Raw genomic sequence first — 20,882 nt, forward strand, 5'->3', positions numbered from 1 at the left:
ATGAAAGAGATTAAATCATTTTCAGAAATGGAGAACTTATGACCCTATCTATGAACATACTCTAAACCTGGAAGTTTGAGTGCTTTAATTTAGCTACACACATACAATTCAGAAATAATTCATATCACAAGGGACACACGATGGTAGCTACGAAGCAGGTTAGTAATTCTCTGCCTGTAATGAGTTATTAGTTTCCTGGCTGGGTATTCAGGTTTAGAGGAACTCAGGAGGATAAAAGACAGTCATACATTCTCACATTTTACCGTTTCAAAAAGTTTTGCCGGAGCATCTATGTTATATTAATATTCACACAGATTTCAACATTCTTCTGAAGAAACAACTGGGCACAGAGGGCTTTGTCTGTCACTAAAATTTCCTAGAGGTTGGACTGGGGTGACATTTTCAGAGAAATTGCTACACTCACAAAAGAAGCTGGAGGCTCATTGCCTTCTACTGGCAGGTCAGACATGTGGAGCTTCATCTGGCTCATCTAAAAAGGAAACAATGTCTTTAAATGAAAGCATACTTTTCCTAAGTATAGCTTCCGAATAAGCAATACTTTCAATGCATGGACACAAAGACCTAAGGTGAACCCAAGAGACCAGACTGGAAATCATCACGAGTCAGCCGCTGCCTTTTTGGGGTGTACTTACCAAGAATTATCAAGGAATGGTAAGTTTCCATCCAAAACATCATTACCCACTTTGTTATCCTTAACCAACTTTAGCTAACATCTCTAAACTTATAGGACACAACCAGAGAACTAAAGGTTAATATATTCATTGTTGTTTCTATAAGGAAACTGCGAAAGAAATACGGAGATCAACCTAGAATCAGAGAGGGACATTTGGCATCTGCTTCTTCTTGTGCTCTTTACTCTCCTTGCATTTCATGAACTCCTGCAAAGTAGCCTCACGTTAAGAGGTGCTCTCTTTTGCATTTAATAAAGGGCAAAGGAGGAGGGCCTGCAACTTTGTAGTTACAGAGCCTACAGTCATTGCTATATAGTAAATGCCAGGATGGATTTCTAAAACACTGCAGGGTAGAAATGACAGGATCACAAACTTGGACCCACGACAAACAATACAAATTATAGTCCACCTCCAGGGGCTGAACAGCTTCTACCATCTGGGGTTTCCTCTTCTGTTTGTGTGGTCTGGCTCCAGTGCTGGACAGTGGCCTAAGAGTGAAAACATTTCATGCAAATTGGTTTAACAGTTCCTTCAGCGAGATGGGGAAACAAGTGACATGTATCATCTTCCTTTGTCCATTGTGTCATCCTTGGTTAATGACTAGGTTTTTATCTGCCCCCTATGAAATTACTCCACTTTTAGTTCTCTATTAGCTTCCTTCTTGTCCTATAATTTATAATTACTACCAATGATTTTTTTTTATTCTCTTCAAAGACCTGATTCTTAATAATAATGGTATCCAGTTTTAATTAATGATTTTTATTTGTTCAGTATTTATTTCAAAACCCATTGTGGGTGAAACAATCAGTTTTTAAAAGTGCTAGAGAGATACTATAGTGTCAAGACCATGTTCCTAAGATGAATGGATGTAGGTACAGATCAAGTTTCCATGATGTACACTGTAAGACTTGTAATTAGTCATTAACTCCACTGAGCTTCTATTTCCACATCAGGAAAAATGTAAGGTACCTTACCTTGTAAGACCGTTGTAAAGATTAAACATATATTTCTACTTATATATAAACATAACACCTTTTTATACATAAAAAATAAAAATAACAACTACCTTAAGAAGTTGTGAAAACTAAATGAGACAATTTATGTGAAAGGGCTTAGCATAGTGCTTGTCTTACACTTAGTGATCAAGGAATGTTAAATATTGTATTCTAAAAACAAGTATCTTTAGTAATAGGAGCTATTGTTACTGTTGTTAATTATAAATACAGTGACTAACAGAAGGAAAATGACACATATCTTCCTGCAAAGGATTTCCCAGTAAAAGGGAGTCCCAGCCGCTGGTCCAAGAAAGAAAAGCATCTGCACATGTTTCTGAATATTGGAGTGAACCAAAATTAAATTTGAGAAGTTGGGTCATACTTAAATAGGGGCCAAAAAAGTCTCTGAAGCAAGATAAAGGCTTACCTTTGAACTTTCTTCTGCTTTCCTCTGAGGCTTTGGTGCTGGATTACTACAACCACCACCACCAATATGACTGCCAGTGGGAACAGCACCCCAACCACGATGGAGAAGTCTGCAGCAAGGAGGACAGGGGCCTAGTCAGGGGTATAAGAAATTTACATCTATCCATCACAGTAGACATTATTTTTTTATTTAGCACAAGTTCCATCTACTCTTCCCCCAATAAGCATGCATTCTCTAGAAGGTCTTTCACTACAAATGATGAAAATGTATTTCGATCATGTTTATTGCGATAATATTTAGATAGGAAAAATAAATATGCGGCATTTAATATGAAATATATAAAGCATTATATTGCTGAGAATCCTCTGAAGACATGATGTCTGCAATCATTGGAAAACCCAGGGTCTGGGCATGGGAAGAACATATGGGGGAGGAGGATGGTAGAGCAGGAGTGAAACATTTTTAAAATGCAGTGTTGAAAGAAACAAAGAAAAACTGAAGTCTTGACGTTATATTCCTGCTTGTAGAAGAAAAGTAGCTGAGATGTAAGAGAATTGACAGAGACACAATCTGGTGCTCTTCTGATGTTCGTTTTATATGATATGGAGAAAAAAGGTCATGTGACCCACTGGTGCCTACTAAATAACTCCTTTTACATAAAGTTCAAAAACAGGAAAAAAATCAACATACATTGTTTAGGGAAATAAACCTATGAAAAAAAGCAACAACACCCTCCCCCACCCCGAACACACATGCTATTGTGTTGTTAGGTGCCATCAAGTTGACTTTGACTCATAGTGACCTCTCGTGACAAAGTAGAACTGCCCCATAGGGTTTTCTAAATTGTCATCTTTTCAGGAGCAGAACTCCAGATCTTTCTCCTGTGGAGATGCTGGGTGGGTTCAAACCACCAATCTTTTGGTTAGCAGACAAATGTTTAACTGTTGCACTACCAGGGCTTTTAACACTAATCTACTTTCTCTAAATGTTGAAAAGTAGTGGTGAAAACAGAATCCTTCTCTTGTTCCTGATCTTTCTGTAATTGATTCCTAATTTCATTCCACTGTGGTTAGAGAACATATTTTGTATTATTTCAACCTTTTAGTGGATCAAGGTTTGTTTTATGGTCTAGTTTGAACGTTTCTAAATCCATTAATAGAATGGGGAGGAGTAAAAAGGAAGCTAACTGTATTGGAAGGAGCCTTGGCGGCACAGTGGTTAAGCACTGGGCTGCCAACTGAAAGGTCAGTGGTTGGAACCCATCAACTGCTCTGCAGGAGAAAGATGGGGCAGTCAACTTCAGTAAAGATTTACAGCCTTTGAACCCTGTGGGGCAGGTCTACTGTAGGGTCGCTATGAGTTGGAATCAACCTGACTGACAGCAGTGGGTTTGGTTTGGTTTTGGTAACTATATTAGAATAAAAAACCACAGCTATCAAAATATTAAGCATTTTGTGACATAGTAAAATATATGCTTTTTTTTTTTTTTTTAATTAAGCCCTTAAATAATCAGATCCAGCAGTGGATTAGTAACTGCCATAGTTTCAAACTAGTGATAAGCATATATTTTATTTGAAGATATGTGCAATAAACCTTATGTGATATAAAAATATTTGTAATTTCTATTGCTGATGAAGTCACAGGCATTGCTAATACCCCTGCAGTTTTTTGCCTTATGTTCTCATAGTTGAAAAAAATAAATTTCAGTTAGGATTCAATGAAAACAGATCAATTTTTCCCATTCAAATTTAAATTTAGAATCCCTGACTTTGTGAAAGCTGTCATGTCACTTAAAAACAAACGAACAAACAAAAAAAGCAAAGATGTCACTTTAAGGACTAAGGTGTGCCTGACCCAAACCATGGTGTTTTCAATCACTTCATACACATGAGAAAACAGGACAATGAATAAGGAAGACCGAAGAAGAATTGATGCCTTTGAATTATGGTGTTGGGAAAGAATACTGAATACACCATGGACTGCCAGAAGAACAAACAAATATGTCTTGGGAAAAGTACAGCCAGAATGCTCATTAGAAGCAAGGATGTTGAGACATCATCTCACATACTTGGGACATGTTATCAGGAGGGATCAGTCCTGGAGGAGGTCATCATGCTTGGTAAAGTAGACGGTCAGCAAAAGAAAACCCTCAACGAGATGGACTGACACAGTGGCTGCAACAATGGGCTCAAACATAGCAATGATTGTAAGGATGGTATAGGACCGGACAGTCTTTCCTTCTGTTGTACATAGGATTGTTACGATTCGGGATTGACTCGACAACAACTAACAACAATCATCCCCTGGTGTCCTTCCTTTTGGTGACAGGGCACTTTCTTGTTGAACAGAGGCTTTTTTATTTTTTATTTTTTGATGAGTGGATCAGAAGAAGTAGCCCAGAAACTGCAACCAAACTCACCATCATAAAGAAGAAAACCTGATGGGTAAAATTTAATCACTGCATGATGGTGTTTCAACAAATGAACAAGTTATTCAGAGAAAACCTTCCCTGTTTGTATTGTGAACCACTCTAGCTGCCTCCTTGGTCCCCTACAGATATAAATCTGATGTAATATGATGTAAATTATCATCGCCTGTCCTCCAAGTGGAAACCCTGGTGGCGTGGTGGTTAAGTGCTACAGCTGCTAACCAAAAGGTCAGCAGTTCGAGTCTACCAGGCGCTCCTTGGAAACTCTATGGGGCAGTTCTATGCTGTCTGTAGGGTCGCTATGAGTTGGCATCGACTCGACGGCAATGGGTTTGGGTCCTCCAAGTAAAGATTTTCAAGAAATACTCTAACAGTGCACGTCAGAATAGACCTTACCATCTTGAATGACAAGTAATTAAGAAAAAATTAAAAAAAAAATGGATACTATAAAAAGATTATGTTGTTGTTAGGTGCCGTCGAGTTGGTTCCAACTCATAGTGACCCTATGCACAACAGAACGAAACACTGCCTGGTCCTGAGCCAACCCCACAATCGCTGTTATGCTTGAGCTCATCGTTGCAGCCACTGGGTCAATCCACCTCGTTGAGGGTCTTCCTCTTTTCTGCTGACCCTGTACTCTGCTAAGCATGATGTCCTTCTCCAGGGACTGATCCCTCCTGACAACATGTCCAAAGTATGTAAGACGCAGTCTCGCCATTCTTGCTTCTAAGTAGCATTCTGGTTTTACTTCTTCTAAGACAGATTTGTTCATTCTTTTGGCAGTCTACGGTATATTCAATATTCTTTGCCAACACCACAATACAAAAGTGGTTTTTCATACTGTGGGGGCTTGCGTGTTGCTATGATGCTGGGAAGCTATGCCACTGGTATTCAGATACCAGCAGGGTCACCCATGGAGGACAGGTTTCAGCTGAGCTTCCAGACTAGGAAGAAGGACCCGGCAGTCTACTTCTGAAAAGCATTAGCCAGTGAAAACCTTATGAATAGCAGTGGAACATTGTCCAATATAGTGCTGGAAGATAAGCCCCCCAGGTTGGAAGGCACTCAAAAAAAAAAAAAAGATTATAGATAATATATGGAAATATTAGAAAAAAATTCTTTCAGAAAAAAAAGAATCAAAGTAAATTAGGACTGGTTACTAGTTGCTGTGACCCCATGTGTGTCAGAATAGACCTGTGCTCCATTGGGCTTTCAGTGACTGATTTTTTAGAAGTAGATTGCCAGGCCTTTCTTCTCAGGTGCTTTTGGGTGGACTGAACTTCTAACCTTTCAGTTACCAGCCAAGCATATTAACCATTTGCAGTACCCAGGGACTCCATACAGGCTCCCCAAGAACTGCTCTCTCAAGGAGGGGGGCTTGCATGGGCCTTTGAAGGAGAACAGAAACAATCTCCTGATACATACTTGCCTAGGTAGAGAGGAAGAATCGAGGAGAAAGTACTGAGGGAAAGCAGTTTTCTCAGAAGGGAAATACAATAAAGAGCTCTCTATTCAAGAAAAAGTACTTCTCACCTTGAAGAATGGAAGTGAGAGTCCCCACTCTGGCTGCTTCTCACCCTACTGGCCTTCCCACCTTGCCTACTTAATAATACAGAGCTCAGAGTGAGATTTCCCATCAGGAGAGCTGTCTGCAGGTACAACAAGCATACAAAGATGCAAAGAAAACCCATGTGAGCTAATTTAGGTCAAGTTAATCCCTCATTCAACTAAGGATCAGTGTATCCTGACATTGGAAAAAAATAAATAAAGCAAAACAAACTATGATAACAACAAACCCAGCACAATGAAATAAAAGAGGCAGGGTAAACAAACAGAACAATCAGACTCCGAAGAAATAGAGATAATTCAGAGATAAGAATTGAACCTAAAAATAAAATGATCTAATTGATATTCTCAGAGAGTTGAGGATATTGTATCTGTAAATTTAGTAGAGGCTGCTATGAAAAAGGAAAAGAATCGTGAAACAAGAAAATTTGGGAAATTAACATAAGATAAACATGAAATTTTAGGAAATCTTTTAGTATGGAAAGTGAAACCATAAAAAAAAATAATAACTGTTGCTGTCGAGTCTATTCCAACTCATAGTGACCCTACAAGGACAGAGTAGAACTGCCCCATAGAGTTTTCAAGGAGCACCTGGTGGATTCGAACTACTAACCTTTTGGTTAGTAGCTGTAGCTCTTGACCACTACCACCAGGGTTTCCAAAACCATAAGGGTGTGGAATATATGTGATTAAGAAGTTGTTAAAGAGACTTTAAAAAATACTATCATGCTTACAATGTAGATTTACATGATAAGGATTCCAGGAAGAGAGAAGAGAGGCAATGAAATCTTATAAAAACACAGAAGAGGAGCGCAGGTTCCTCAGACTAGACTTACGGAAGACCACTGTGGAGTCATCGCAGTTGGGCGGGGCCCACCCTTCTTTACACTGACACTGCAGCTCATGGTCACACACCTAGAGGAGCAACGGGTCCTGTTAGTTTTCCCACCAGATCTACCACAGCCCAAGGGCTTATTTATCCATAAGGATGGAAGAGGAATAATCCCTGCTAGGTCTCATTTCATCTATTTACATAATGTATGTATGACTCAATAATAGGAATTTCAGTAATGGATTTTTAGAAGAAATTTCTCATTGAACCATACCCCTGAAGTGTTAACAAGCTTAATTCTAATCATTTAATGTTGAAAAGATGGCTTTAGCCTCATCACAACTGACTTAGAATTAAGACTCAGAAAGCTTGGGGAATCATATTTTAAAAACATACAGCATGTCCTTTGCATTTAGATGAGCAGTTGGTTGATTTGTAGGCTTTCTCAATATCCATACATTCCGCATTAATGCAAACCTGAAAGTGATGTGAAAAACAGAAGGTTGACATTAGTGTCCAATGGCTTCACCTCTGCAAATTGTTGGTTTCTTAAGAATTTATCCTCATATACTATGATTTAAGACTTTTGCTATCAAACTTACCTTTTTCTTAGGGAAATCAGAGGATTCTTTTGAAAAAGGAAGATGAGATCTAAATATTTTTTTATAATAAAATGCATAGAAAGTCCTCTTTAAAGAAGACTTTCTTCCTTCACTTCATTCCTCATGCATCATTCCCTTAATGCACAGCTTCAGTCCAACTCTTAAGACTGATATTTTAGCACAGAACTAAGCACTGCACATAACACCAGCTGACTATTCCAAACAAAAATATCACAGAAACTATATGCTAATATTACATCATGTGAAATTCAAATTAATTATAAATTTATGTGAGTATAAAAAATATTGTTATTGTCCTATTTATTATTACCAGAGTGACTATCATTTGTTGAGTAGCTACCAACTTTTGCGCACTAAAATTTAATAAGTTTAATAACGTAGTGCTAAGCACATAATAGATAAAAACCAAACATACTGCTTTTGAGTTGATTCTGACTCGTAGTGACCCTACAGGACACTGTAGAATGGCCTTATAGGGTTTCCAAGGCTATAAATCTTTACGGAAGCTGACTGTCACATTTTTCTCCCAGGGAGCAGCTGGTATGTTTGAATTGCTGACCTTTTGGTTAACATCCCAGCGCTTTAATCACTGCACCACCAGAGCTCCACATAGTAGACATATTAGCAAATATTAAAGAAACGAATGAATACATGCCTAAATGAATAGTGTTAGAGTTTTTTTGAAAACTATGCTCCATGCAACACAAAGAGGGAGCCACAGGCTTGGGAATTTGGTGCCCTTCCTATACCCCACTTTACACAAAGCAACTCTGCTTTTTTTTAAAAAAATATATTTAGGCATCCCCATATCATTTCATTTGGACAAAATATTCTACCATCAAAAAGAAGTTTGAAAAATTTTGACATTAAAGATTCAAATATATAATAAGACAATTTGTTTAACATACATGGCAGACAGTGTTGTATGTCAAGGATACCTGGCTTTATTCATATACTGAACACTCACATGCCCCAGGAGTGCCTCAGGCCTTTCCTAGCTTTAGGGATGAATTTAAGTGAACCTCAGCCAATCATAATAATTTCCTTTCCCTTGACAGGTATAAGTTCAGGAATGGACAGGTGATATAAATTTTAGGCAATAAAACGTAATGCCAAGTCTGCTGGAGGGTGATTGTGGGGAAAAGCTCTTCGCTCTTCAGAAAAGGTGTGCAAGGAAACCTTTCCTTCTGCCCCTGCCATTACTATCTGCATCTATGACTTGGAAATGGGGCAGCAATCCTGGACCATCAGGGGAGCCAGCCTGAGTGGACATGTCAGCACTCTGAGAAGGCAGAAGGCAAAGATAAAAGGAAGCTGGGTCTTTGATGATGTCATTGTACTACTGAATTAATCATACAGGGTCCACAATTCTCCTGCCTTTGAACTTTTGTTTATGTGAAATAATGAATGTCCTAACTGTTTAAGACAATTTTACTAATTTTCTGTTCCTCTGTAGCCTAAAGCATCCTAACTGATACAGCATGTACACTGGTATTACAGGGTGACAGGATCTTAAGAAATATTGTAAAATCAAAATTGAATGATGTATTTGTGATAATAATTAAGAGAGAAATAAAGAGAATTAGCAATTGTGAAACAAAAAGGGAAATCGAGTGGCTGGTAGAAGTAATGTTTTACACCAACGACTTGAATAAGGATATACAGGCCTTGAGATTGAAACATCTCTGCTGTAGGTGAGAAAGTTGAGATAATGTTAAGAGTCTAAGAGATGCTGGTTAAAGAATCCTCAGGCATGTACTTATCACGGGAGGGTGGGTCTAAAGACCCATGGTCTTCTTTATTGTGTACCTGTGTGGAGGGGACAGGGGAAGAGAATTGCATGTGGACCCTAGAGCTCATGGTGTTGCTTAGTTACGCCAAATCAAGAGGATTGATAAAAGCTACCTAAATGTCTTCCTATAAAAAAAAATCTCCAATCCATTCTGTATTTCATAAGTAATAACTACACAAGTCAAAAGACAAACAACAATAATAATAAGACTGGTTGTTAATGTCAGGGGACTCCTTAGTCCAAGCATTTCTTCTCTCCTTAAAGTCCCAGGGAGATATATGCCCAAGTACTGTAACACTCATCAGAAGAGACAGAAAAGGGGAGCCAAATGCCTTGTCTTTGAAAGCTTCACCATTAGAAAACATGAGAAAATTAGTATCTGGGAACTGGCAAATCCAATTAAAGGCTTCTCCTACTTAATGTGAAACTTCTTGCCTTTAATTCTGTCTTACCCATCTGGAATCATAGGGGTAAAGAAGAGCGGTGCTGTAAGACCATGGCAACTCCATTTACTTCTTTATCTGTACAACCTACCAGGTTGTTTTTTACAATTAGGCAGTTAACAAATATGTACTGAATTAAATTATACTTTCCATAATTGCTTCCTAAAATGATTTATGAGCAATGCCTACATTGAACCACAAAGTTCATTTCATCAGTTAATAAATGTACATCTAAATAGCCAAAACAGATTAAGTAAGTAAAATAACATTTTCAAGATTGGCTTTAGCACAATGGAGAGTCAGGGCAGCTCTTGGGTGGTATAGATATCTTAACGCAATAAATAAGGTAACTATAATGTCCTAGCGGCTCTGGTGGCACAGTGGTTAAGAGTTTGGCTGCTAACCAAAAGGTTGGCAGTTCAAATCCACTAACGTTCCTTGGAAACCCTGTGGGGCAGTTCTATTCTGTCCTATAGGGTCGCTATGAGTCGGAATCTACTCAACGGTGAGTTTATAATGTACGATGAGAGATGGTCCTCCTTATTATCAAAGCTAATGTGTTGACACTGGCTAAGTAGCTTTTGTGCCTGAGATTATGAGATTGTTATACTGTCAACGGATGTACAAACCTGTCAACTGAAGCCCAGATATCCCACATCCTGGGACATTCGGTGGGTTTCCAGGTCTAGCTAGGAAAGCAAAACATATGCAGCTATGTGCTATCAGCATGACAATCAAACTCATCTTCAAATTGTGTCTATATGAGTCAGTTTTCAAACTCCACCATACTGTTTGATCCAGAATATTAATGATGGTGCTTATTCTTATTATTTACCAGGCTCTCCACCACTTAATGCTCTCATAGTGCTACAAATTCAAACCTCTATCTGCTGTATCAAGACATGGCAAACCCAATAATTGGAAAGCACAGCAACTAGTGAATAACTAAGAATCATTAAAAAATATTTTGCATGAAAACCACAATTTAAACTTACCTTCTTGTTTCCACATTTAGTTCCATTGGCCACCATGCCTATTTCTTGAGTGGTGTCTTCAGGATCAAATGTTTTACATGTCAGAAAAGTTACTATGCGTCCTTTCCAGGGCAAATTATCTGACCCACCTCGACAGAACAACTTCCCACATACGGCATCACTGAGGAAAAGTCAAAGTTTGTTATATTGAAATTCTAGGACCTAAGATACAGTTTTACATAAATGAAAATCTGTTATGACTAAAAACAAAAACCCTGTTATGACTATTAATGTTTAATTAATGGTATTTTTCTCTGCAACAGAGACTGCTAGTTGTCTTTTATATGCGTTTTCCCCTTCTTTCTCAGGAATAGAATCCCTGTATATTAGCAGGGCATAGCGTTGCTCAAAAAACACATTTCCCAAATTCCAGTACACCTAATTCTGGCCAACTGTCTAGTTTCTAGCCAATGAGAAGGAAAGCAGAATCTTAATAGCAAATTCTTTAGTAAGTTTAACAGGATACGTCCCATTCTCAGCTCTTTCTATTTTTGCTGACTAGAATGTAATAGCTAGAGTAGAGAAGCTATCACAGACCAAGAAAAACACCTGGGAGTGGAGGTCATATGTATGATGGAGCTGGAAGATATGAGGAAGGTGGATTCCTAACATCATAAACCCCAAAACTAAACCCGCTGCCATCAAGTTGATTTGGACTCATAGCGATCCTACAGAACAGGGTAGAACTGCTCCATGGGGTTTCCAAGGAGCACCTGGTGGATTCAAACTGCCAACCATTTCATTAGCAGCCAAACTCTTAACCATGATGCCAGCAGGGTTTCCAAGATTATAAAGGCATCTCAAAAATAAGCTTCTATCTTGTTTCCGCTAAAGTGACCTGTTTTTTGTGACTTTTAGTAAGAATAATACTAAAAGATATAATCCTCAATTTTCAACTGTAAGCAATATAAAACTGAACCTTGGCTGACACTCAAGACATCCTGTGAAGTTACTGAAAAGGCTGTTGTCTTGTAGATACAGATGAACCTGCTTAGCAAAGGCCACCCAATAACTGCCAAAGGAATAAAATCAAAACCAATGAAACTGGAGTAAATTTCTATATGCAAATTCAAAGCAGGGCTGTGGAAAATTTTTCTGAAAGTGATGGAATCATATTCTTATGACTGCTGGTGGTGGTAGAAAATATGATTGAGGAATGGAGAAAGGCACACATTGATGACTATTAGGAAATGACTAGAAGGGCAACCGTTGGGAGAATGAGGCACGTTCTGCTTCTAGTAGTAGAAATAATCCAGTGCTCATATAAGCAGGTATACAGGAGAATAGTGTATGAGTGTGTGTGTGCACGAAGACAGAGCTACCTTATTTCCTTTTCCCACTCACCATCTCTCAAGCTACATATTGCCTTTTATATAAACTTTTTTCCCCCTTTGAATCTTCCCTAATTTTCTGAAGAGACCACAGGATATGATTATCCTTTAGGCCCAGATTTCCCCAGAGATGATCCTATGTCCAAAATGTAATTTTTGAGAAATGTCTAACACTCATCAAATTAGTGTTCAATAGAAAAACTTTAGGAAATTCTGATATGTTCAACCTCTTGTTATAAATTACTTTGTGTGTATAAAATTTGGGGCAGGTATAAAGTGTTTAATTCACTATAATTTTCATTTTAAAAGTCACATTAAAATAAAAAAACTCATAAAATATTCTTAAATTCATCTGGAATGATATTCTATCATTTTGTCACAGGATACCTAGTGCAGTATCAACTCTTCAGATGAACTATCATTCCATTCTCTACCGTTTCCTTTTTTTCTTGATTCCATGGCAAGTTCAAATAAATCTGTACAAGCACTGCATTGGTTTTTCCTCTGAGTAGACCAATATTTCTACCCTTAGAATCAAGGAGCCCCGCAATGGTTAAAGCACTGGGCTGCTAATTGAAAGGTGGGCGGTTGGAAGCTACCCAGCAACTCCCTGGGAGAAGAGACTTGGCCATTTGCTCCCGTAAAGATTACAGTCTAGGAAACTCTATGGGGCAGTTTTACTCTGTCATATAGGGTAACTATAAGTTGGAATCGCCTTGACAGCACACAACAACTACTACCCCTAGAATCATGATGAGAAACACTAGATTGAAAATACCTAAAGTATACTGGAAAATCCATGGACAAATTTCCAACCAGGCCCACTTTTTGTGGCATGTTCCATCTCAAACATTCCTGCCACTTGACAAAGACTATACATAGTGCCATCTGAATCCCCCACCATAAAGGACTTGAAGGGAGACATAATTTATTTTTTTTATTCCCAGCCCGTAGCCCACAATATGGCACATAATAGTCACTGAATACATAGTTCTCAAAAGAAGGATGTCCACATTCACTTTCCCTTTATATGGAAGAAATTAGAATTTGTGGCTGGCATTGTGTCTCTGCCCTGGTTTGTGGAGCAGGGAGATTCAAACAAGGGCACTTACTTTGCTTTACAGGGAATGAGTGTGTCATCCACTTTGCGACAGTACCCGTACTTTGACCCACCTTCATTCCTGCTGTAACATGACTTATCTGCAACCTCGGTTCCTGGGACAGTTAACAGGGGTATATTCGGAAAAAAAAAAAAAAAAAGATGAAATTCGATGCTGCAAAGGACTAATAAAATATAACACCGGCATGAAAAGCACTACTTTAGCATAATTTCATCGACCGTTAACAGAAATATAGGCTGATAATAATTTTATCAAAGAGATACTTGGGATTAAAAATAGTCTTTTAAATATTCTGCTATTGGATGCTGGCTATACAAATATTTAGATGATTTACTGAAGGCTAAACATTCATCTAAAAACTAAGACTTAGCCAAGAAAACTTCAGTCATGTTAACAGCCCACATGCAAAAATTCAAATGTTATCTTGCTGGTATGTGCTATTGTGACAACTACCAGCTATGATTAATCAAGCTCCTACTATGTGCCAGGCATACATAAGCACCACATATGTGTTTTATTTAATTTCACATGTATGGTAATTCTTCTCAGAGCCCCATCAGATGGGCAATAGATTATAGCAGTGAAGAGTTCAGCCTTCAAGTAAGACTGAGTAGCTGTGTGACCTTGGGCAAGTGACTTATCTTCTTTGTGCCTGGTTTGTCCTCTGTAAAATGAGAATATATAATGGCACCTACCTCATACAGTTGTTGTGAAGATTAAATGCCTTAATATATGTGAAGCATGGAGAACAATATCTGGTCACTAGTAAGGTCAGTAAACCTTAGCCATTCTTATTATTATTCCCATTTTATCAAGGAACTGAGGATCATATTGAGTAAGACACAGAGAAATGAAAAATCATACTTCATAGTTCTGAGTCTAAGACCTATGCCCCTTCTTCTGTGCTAGGCTGTCCCCCTAAAGATAAGCAGAAAACTCCTTTTAAGAATTAAAATTCAGTCTTAAAAAACAAACAAAAACCAGCTTTGGTAAAAAATAAGCAAAACCCTACGAACATATTGCATTGGTTAAAAAAAAAAAAATTCAACTATTATCATTCACTTAATCTACTATAATTCATATTATCAATAGTTACATAATTATTATATTATTAATTCACTTAAGCTATTATAGTTAACTCACTTAAACTATTTTAAATGAATTTCACATTTGAATGCTCAAGATGATATGATTTTTATTAACATATCTTTTTGATTATTTTGTGTATTAGTAACATTTATTGCTTCCTCATTATAGTAATAAAATATCAACACTGCAAAAAATGCATATTTCTAAGCCCAAAATTCAGTTACTGCTTCTAATATCGAAGAAAGTATCATTGACGCACCTGATACTGCAGTGCTAACTTTCTCTCAGTTTACAATATGTCTTTTCCATTCCCCAAAGCATTAAACATTCTACATCACAGTTGCACGAATTCCACTGGATGGATACACTATAATCTATTTGACTAATCCCTACTCTTGGGCTTTGAGATGGTTTTCAATACTCCATAATCACATATGTTCTGCTGTGTATATTTTTGATAACAACAAAATAAAACAAATTATTAAAAATTATTTTCCAGTTGAGTAAAGAAGTTGCTCATGTCATTGATGAATGGAGCTGTGACATACATCTTTTGTTTTTTTCCTTTCATCTTACTTGTTAGCCTAAATGAAAACATCAACTATCATTCATGTTGGAACAACCAACGAAGACATTCTTTGAGAAGCAACTGGCTATATGAAAGTTACAGCTACAAGAGTTGTACGTGTTGTTATAATTATTTGTAAATTAAGTGCTGCACATTTCTTATATCAGCAACATTTAAAATAAACTTACGTGGATATAAAAAATGCTGGCAGAAAACTTGATAAATAAAATATTCCTGCATATCAAAGAAAATTCTTTCTTTTTTTTTTTTTTTTAGCTTGTGCATGCATTTTCCCAAATTCCCTCTGAAAAGATTGTGCTAATGTAAAACTAGGTGACTTGTCACACCCTTCCTGACATTCAACATTATCAGTTGTAGCAAATCACAAATTTAACAAGTGTGAATGAGTAACTTGTTTGAATTTGCATTTCCTACATTGCTAGTGCATTCAAAGGACTTTGATGTTCATTGGGTATTTTTAATTATTTCTTAATGATGAATAGTCTGTTCATGCCCTGGGCCCCATTTTCAATACTGGAGATCCCTAATTTTTATTGATTTGTAGGAATGATGTGATGTTAAAGACAGTGACTTTGTTGTCGTTCCTTGTGTTACCACACTTTTCAAAATTTGAAAGTTAATTTAAGATAAACTTGTGATTTTTTTTTTGAAAAAAATTGCATTTTATTTAGGCAAATCTATTTCTCAAGTCTTTATAAGAACTGCCTTTAAACGTATGATTTAAAAGGTATTTCCCATTCCAATGAATATGTTGAATATTAATTCAATAGATACTTTTGAACATTTACTAAATGCCAACCTCTGTACCAGGAGACACTGGTGATACTACTGTAAGCAAGGCAGAAAATGTCCCTGTACGTGGATCTTTACAGACTTGTAGAGGAGACAGATATTAAACAGGGCCAGACAAAAGAAGAAGGTAATTGTTAAAATTTATTGCAGTGATTTATGAACAGATAATAAAGGAGATGCTCACAATTATAGCATAGAGCTTCATCTCTGTGCTAAAGATTTTCTTTCCCCAGGTTTTGCCACAGACTGGAGTTCTGTAAGGAAGAATGGCATCTCTAACCAAAAAAGTCATCTCCGTTTCCACCTTTAATTTAGCTTGTCCCTCTATATGAAGTGTAAACAAGCTGCTGAGGTCAGATTCCAGCATGTCAGTACATTTCTTGACGCACTAATGTATCAAGCTTTGCTCTACAAATGATGTCTCAGCCCACTCTTGACTGACCCAGAGGGCTATACTGAGGAATTTTTCTTGGGTCTTGTCCATTTATTTCCCAGGCGAATTATTATTTTTCTGTGCATATTGTGAATCAGTGATTGGCTGTTGCTTTCCTAAAATTTTTCTTATGTAAATTTACGGGAATTACACAAACTTTCTGGCATGTGAAAATCCTCTTCAAACATTTCTGAGATAATGCAGATTTTCCCCTATTTCAAAAAAAATCTTCCCTCAACCATTTCAGTAAGAATCTGAAAGCATGGCAGGAAAGAGTATAATTAAATACAAGTACATAATACTCATCATATCCAGGAAGCCCAAGTAATTGATTTTTAAAATTACCTTTTTAATCAAGTTATTTGGCACAATTAAATTTCTATTTAAGGTAACTGGAGATTTTTTTTAAATTATGTTTTATTAAATTTTTTATTAATTTTATTTTAGGTTGTTATCAGAGAATATGACCTCAGAATTTTGGTAAAAAAAAAAATTTTTTTTTTTTTTTGGTACTAGGGATAAAATGATTCCTCCCTCCTTCTGTATTACCAGAGTCCTTCTTTGTCCTTTCTACCCCATTCGCCTTTCCTTGATCCCTGCCCATCCCAGTCTTCACCCTCCTTCCCCACCACAAACTTCCAAGGTTTTATTTCTGAGAGAGGGACCTTGTTAGGGCTGCCTGAGAAAATACTGGGCACCACATTAGATTTGAATGTCAGATAAACAATTTTTTTTTTTTTTTAGTGCAAGTATACCCCATACAGAAGCTTGGTGGCACAATGGTTACAGCAGTTTGTGAAGAAAAGGCCTGGGGATCTGCTCCTGTAAAGATTACAGCCTCAGAAATCCTACAGGGTAGTTCTACTCTGTCCTATAGGGTTCTTATGAGTCAAAACTGACTTGACAGCACACAACAACAACATGTACCAAATAATGCATGGGACATACTTAAACTAAAAAATAGTTGTTATTAATCTGAAATTAAAATTTAACTTGTATTTTTATTTACTAAATCTAGCAACCTAAAACCAACCTTAAGTCATTGCATGCACTTATTTACGAGTTTAAGCAGTGGCACATTTCTAGGACGAATGGAACAGAATGGTCCTTCGGCCATGATTAAACAGTCACCTGGAATGATATGATTTTTTTTTTCTTTTTTGAGGCTCATAGGAGGAGGCAGGAATGCCAGCAATGCTGGAGTTTGTGTTCTTACCTGGTCCCCACATCCCGGTACACTGCTCCTGTAGCGTGGGACACATTCCCATCAAGCAGTAGCCCTTCCCGTTCTGGCACGGGAATCCATTGACTCGGAATCTGTCATCAGGGCAACTACCAGATTTACCATCACACATTTCGGGCAGGTCACACTCATCTTTTGCTGGTCTGCAGACAGTACCAGCTGCTTTAAACTGTAGGAAAACAACAGTGGAGAGAAGGCAGTTTTCCACCTGATTTACTCTAATACCTCAATTGAACATAAATAATAATATCCATTTGGCCTTGTTTTGATAAGGTACTTAGAGGCCTCGTTCTAGTCCAGTTTAAATTTGTACTGTATAAGTTAAAGCCATCTCCCATTATATACTTCTATTACCTTTAGCCAAGGTCCCTGGGTGGCACAAACAATTTGCTCTCAGCTACTAATGGAAAGGTTGGAGGTTTGAACTCATCCAGTAGCACTGTGGAAGAAAGGCCTGGTGATCTGCTTCTGTAAAGATTACAGCCAAGAAATCTCTGGGGAGCTCACTTCTGCTCTGCAGTACATGGGTTCACCATGAGTTGGCAATGGCTCCGGGTCAACTTTTTTTTTTTTTTTAATTGACTTTGGCCAATGCCCTAAGCCTTCAAGCAATCAATATTTCTGAATTCGTAGTACAAACACTATAGAAATATAAAGTAGAAAAATACAAATGAAGCAACATCTTCGATCCAAAGAAGGAAGTTATTTCTCCCCATAGTTAAACGCTTCTTTGTCAGGATTTACAAGGAGACTTTAATCTGCAACTTCAGAGGTTTATTGTCAAAGTGAATCTTCGGTATTAAGTAAGATAAGCTTACAAAGCCCCAGATCAGCATTCTCAGAGACTTTCCCAGGCATCAATTTTCTTAATCCTTAATTCCTTTTCTTGTATTTTCAGGTATTTCATTTCAACCCACATCTTCCTATTGAATGATTTATCATGAGGGAGAAATAACCAAATATTCATTTGATGTATTAACTGTTTACTGCAGATCTTGCTCTTAATTTCCTCAGATAAACTTTAGTAAAACAAATTCTACCATATACACAAATTTAAGTAGGCCTGAGGGGACACTGGAAGCACATTTTTACCCAGCTTAGGTGAGCAGGCACGCTCTCGTTGCATCAAAAACCTTTCAATATCTTCACACCAAAATTTCATTTGGAGCCTGAGAACCTCCAAGTTCAACCCTCACTGCTCCAGTCAGACTAGCTGTCTTACTAGCTGTCACACAAACCTTGCTTCTGTTTGCTTTTTTTTTTTTTCTCCTTCCCTCTGTCTACTCATTTGGAAATCCTTTCCCATTCTGTCTCCTTATAGGTCTATTTATATATTCCAGGCCAGCTGAAACCTTCATTTTCCATGAAAATTCTTCAATGTAAATTGCTGCTCCTATTTTCTACATGTGGCATAGGAAAGAACTATGAATTTGGATTTAGAAGATATGGATTTGAATCTTGGCTCTGACATCAACTAGGTGTGTAACCTTAGAAAATTGATTCAATCACCCTGAAAATCCACTTCCTCATCTAATACCTACTTTACCAGGCTATTGTGAAAATGAATTGAGAATATGGGGAAATTACTATACAAATGGAATGCATCATTACAGTATTTATCTGGGTATCTAATCTCACATTATATTTTCATGTGCGTATATCATTGTCTTAGGGAAACAGTAAGTTCTTTCAGTTCAAAGACTGATTTTTTTTTTCTATCTCCCATAATCCCTAGCAAATAGCACTTAGTAAACACTTGTGGAGTACTACTTAAGTTCTCAAATTTTGCTTCCTTTTGGCCTCCTTTATTTCTTTCCTCTTCCTCTTACATTAAAAAAATACATATATTATCCCAAACATTTCCCATATTTCATCTACACTTTCACTCTTCAGTTATTGAGAATTTAAAATGTATTAAATCCTGTACTAGATGAAGATGAATCAAACAGTCTCCTGCCCTCAGGAGTCAAGCCCATAAACAAAGGATAACAATATAGGAGAATGACAGGCAATAATAGAAAGTGAAATGCTAAACTCTATCTTGAGGGGAAAGTCCAAAAAGCTCCACAGAGAAAGTGACAATGGCACCCTCATTTTATGTCTTATTTCTAAGAATTTCACTCTAAAGCGAATTTGAAGGTTGAAGAGAGTGGTACCCCCACACTATCTGAAATAAAAGCTCTGCTACCCAATGCACTGTGAAAGATATATGTAATCTGTATTATGAGATGTGGTCTAAGACAGCCACGGGGCATCAGTGGAAGCAGCAAGCATGTAGAAGCAACTAAAATTGGCTTTGGAGTCAGTCAGATTTGGGGCCTGCCATTTAGTGGGAATATTATGTTGCACATTTTCTGCTCTGAGCCTCCATTTCCTCAAAATCAAAACACGATCATACTTACCTCAAAAGCCATTACAGGATTCACTAAGTCATGTATGTAAAGAACTCAGTGAGGGCTTGATAAATAGTAGGTGGAATTATTTTACAGAAAGAAAAATATGGCTTTGCGATTTCATTTGACATAGTCTCTGAGATAATAATACAGGAAAAACAAAAAGCAATCATAATTATAAAAATGCTATAAAGGAATAATCTTACTTGGCATCTTTTGCAGCATTCTCCTGATGCACACTGAAAGCGTGCTTTGATTTTACATGTTTTAGCGTCACAGCAAATGTTGGTGCATTCCTAAGAAATATCAAAAACAAATACAAAAGCTGAATTGCTTTTTGGTCAACACAATTCATAACGTATTCTTCACACAAATGGTGATTTTCAGCAACATTGGAACAGTGTGGGGCTTACTGTTGATCTGAATTCTACTTACATCTTTTTTTCTTTTTTTAAACATGTATATCTTTTCTAGTTCCCTCAGCCTTTCACTGGAATATTGAAAATAACCTATTGTTTTTGGTCAAATTAAAAAAAAAAAATTGTAGGAAATTCATCTAAATAGTTACAGAACATAGTTAATTCATCAGTAGCAAATTCCATCTCCAGAGCATATGCTGAAAATCTGGAGATACAGTTCTTTATCTGCCTTTGACATTTAATTCAATTCTACTTAAAGCAGAGTTGGGTCTCCTAGCTTCACTTTTCAGAAATCAGTTACCTGCACAAGGTATTGGGGAAACTCCTACCTCAGAAACTTTCCTCTGCCGCTGTCCAAATTTCCACAGAGGGGTGCTACACTGAGAGTTACAACTTTTTAGGTTTAAAACTCTTGCCCTTACTTCAAATATAAAAGGTGTCTCAGAAAGATTACTCTTTGTCATAGAGTGAAGAAATTTGTAAGTTGCATTTTTCCAGTTATTGAAGAGCTGGGCCCCTGAGGGCTTGGCATATTATTCATTTTAGGCGTTAATATGATGGAGTCAAACCCTTGCTACTGTGTGAATAGGGGCTGGTTGGCCAGGCACTTCTACTGGTAATAACGTCTGAGCTCAGAAGC

General features: G+C 37.3%; 1 protein-coding gene across 1 annotated transcript in view; it reads right to left on the bottom strand.

Moving 5' to 3' along the window:
- The window catches only part of ADAM28 (ADAM metallopeptidase domain 28), an 82,851-nt gene that overhangs the window by 1,916 nt on the left and 60,053 nt on the right, over positions 1-20,882 (bottom strand). The window contains exons 13-21 of the mRNA XM_049865817.1: positions 20,030-20,119; positions 17,404-17,599; positions 13,276-13,378; positions 10,794-10,953; positions 7,337-7,417; positions 6,945-7,023; positions 2,115-2,223; positions 1,102-1,180; positions 425-490 (exon numbers count right to left, since the gene is read on the bottom strand). Coding sequence (XP_049721774.1) covers positions 425-490; positions 1,102-1,180; positions 2,115-2,223; positions 6,945-7,023; positions 7,337-7,417; positions 10,794-10,953; positions 13,276-13,378; positions 17,404-17,599; positions 20,030-20,119 — 963 coding nt within the window. The remainder of the gene's footprint in view (positions 1-424; positions 491-1,101; positions 1,181-2,114; positions 2,224-6,944; positions 7,024-7,336; positions 7,418-10,793; positions 10,954-13,275; positions 13,379-17,403; positions 17,600-20,029; positions 20,120-20,882) is intronic.

This window comes from Elephas maximus, chromosome 22, assembly GCF_024166365.1.
Source record: "Elephas maximus indicus isolate mEleMax1 chromosome 22, mEleMax1 primary haplotype, whole genome shotgun sequence".
Classification (NCBI taxonomy): Eukaryota; Metazoa; Chordata; class Mammalia; order Proboscidea; family Elephantidae; genus Elephas; species Elephas maximus.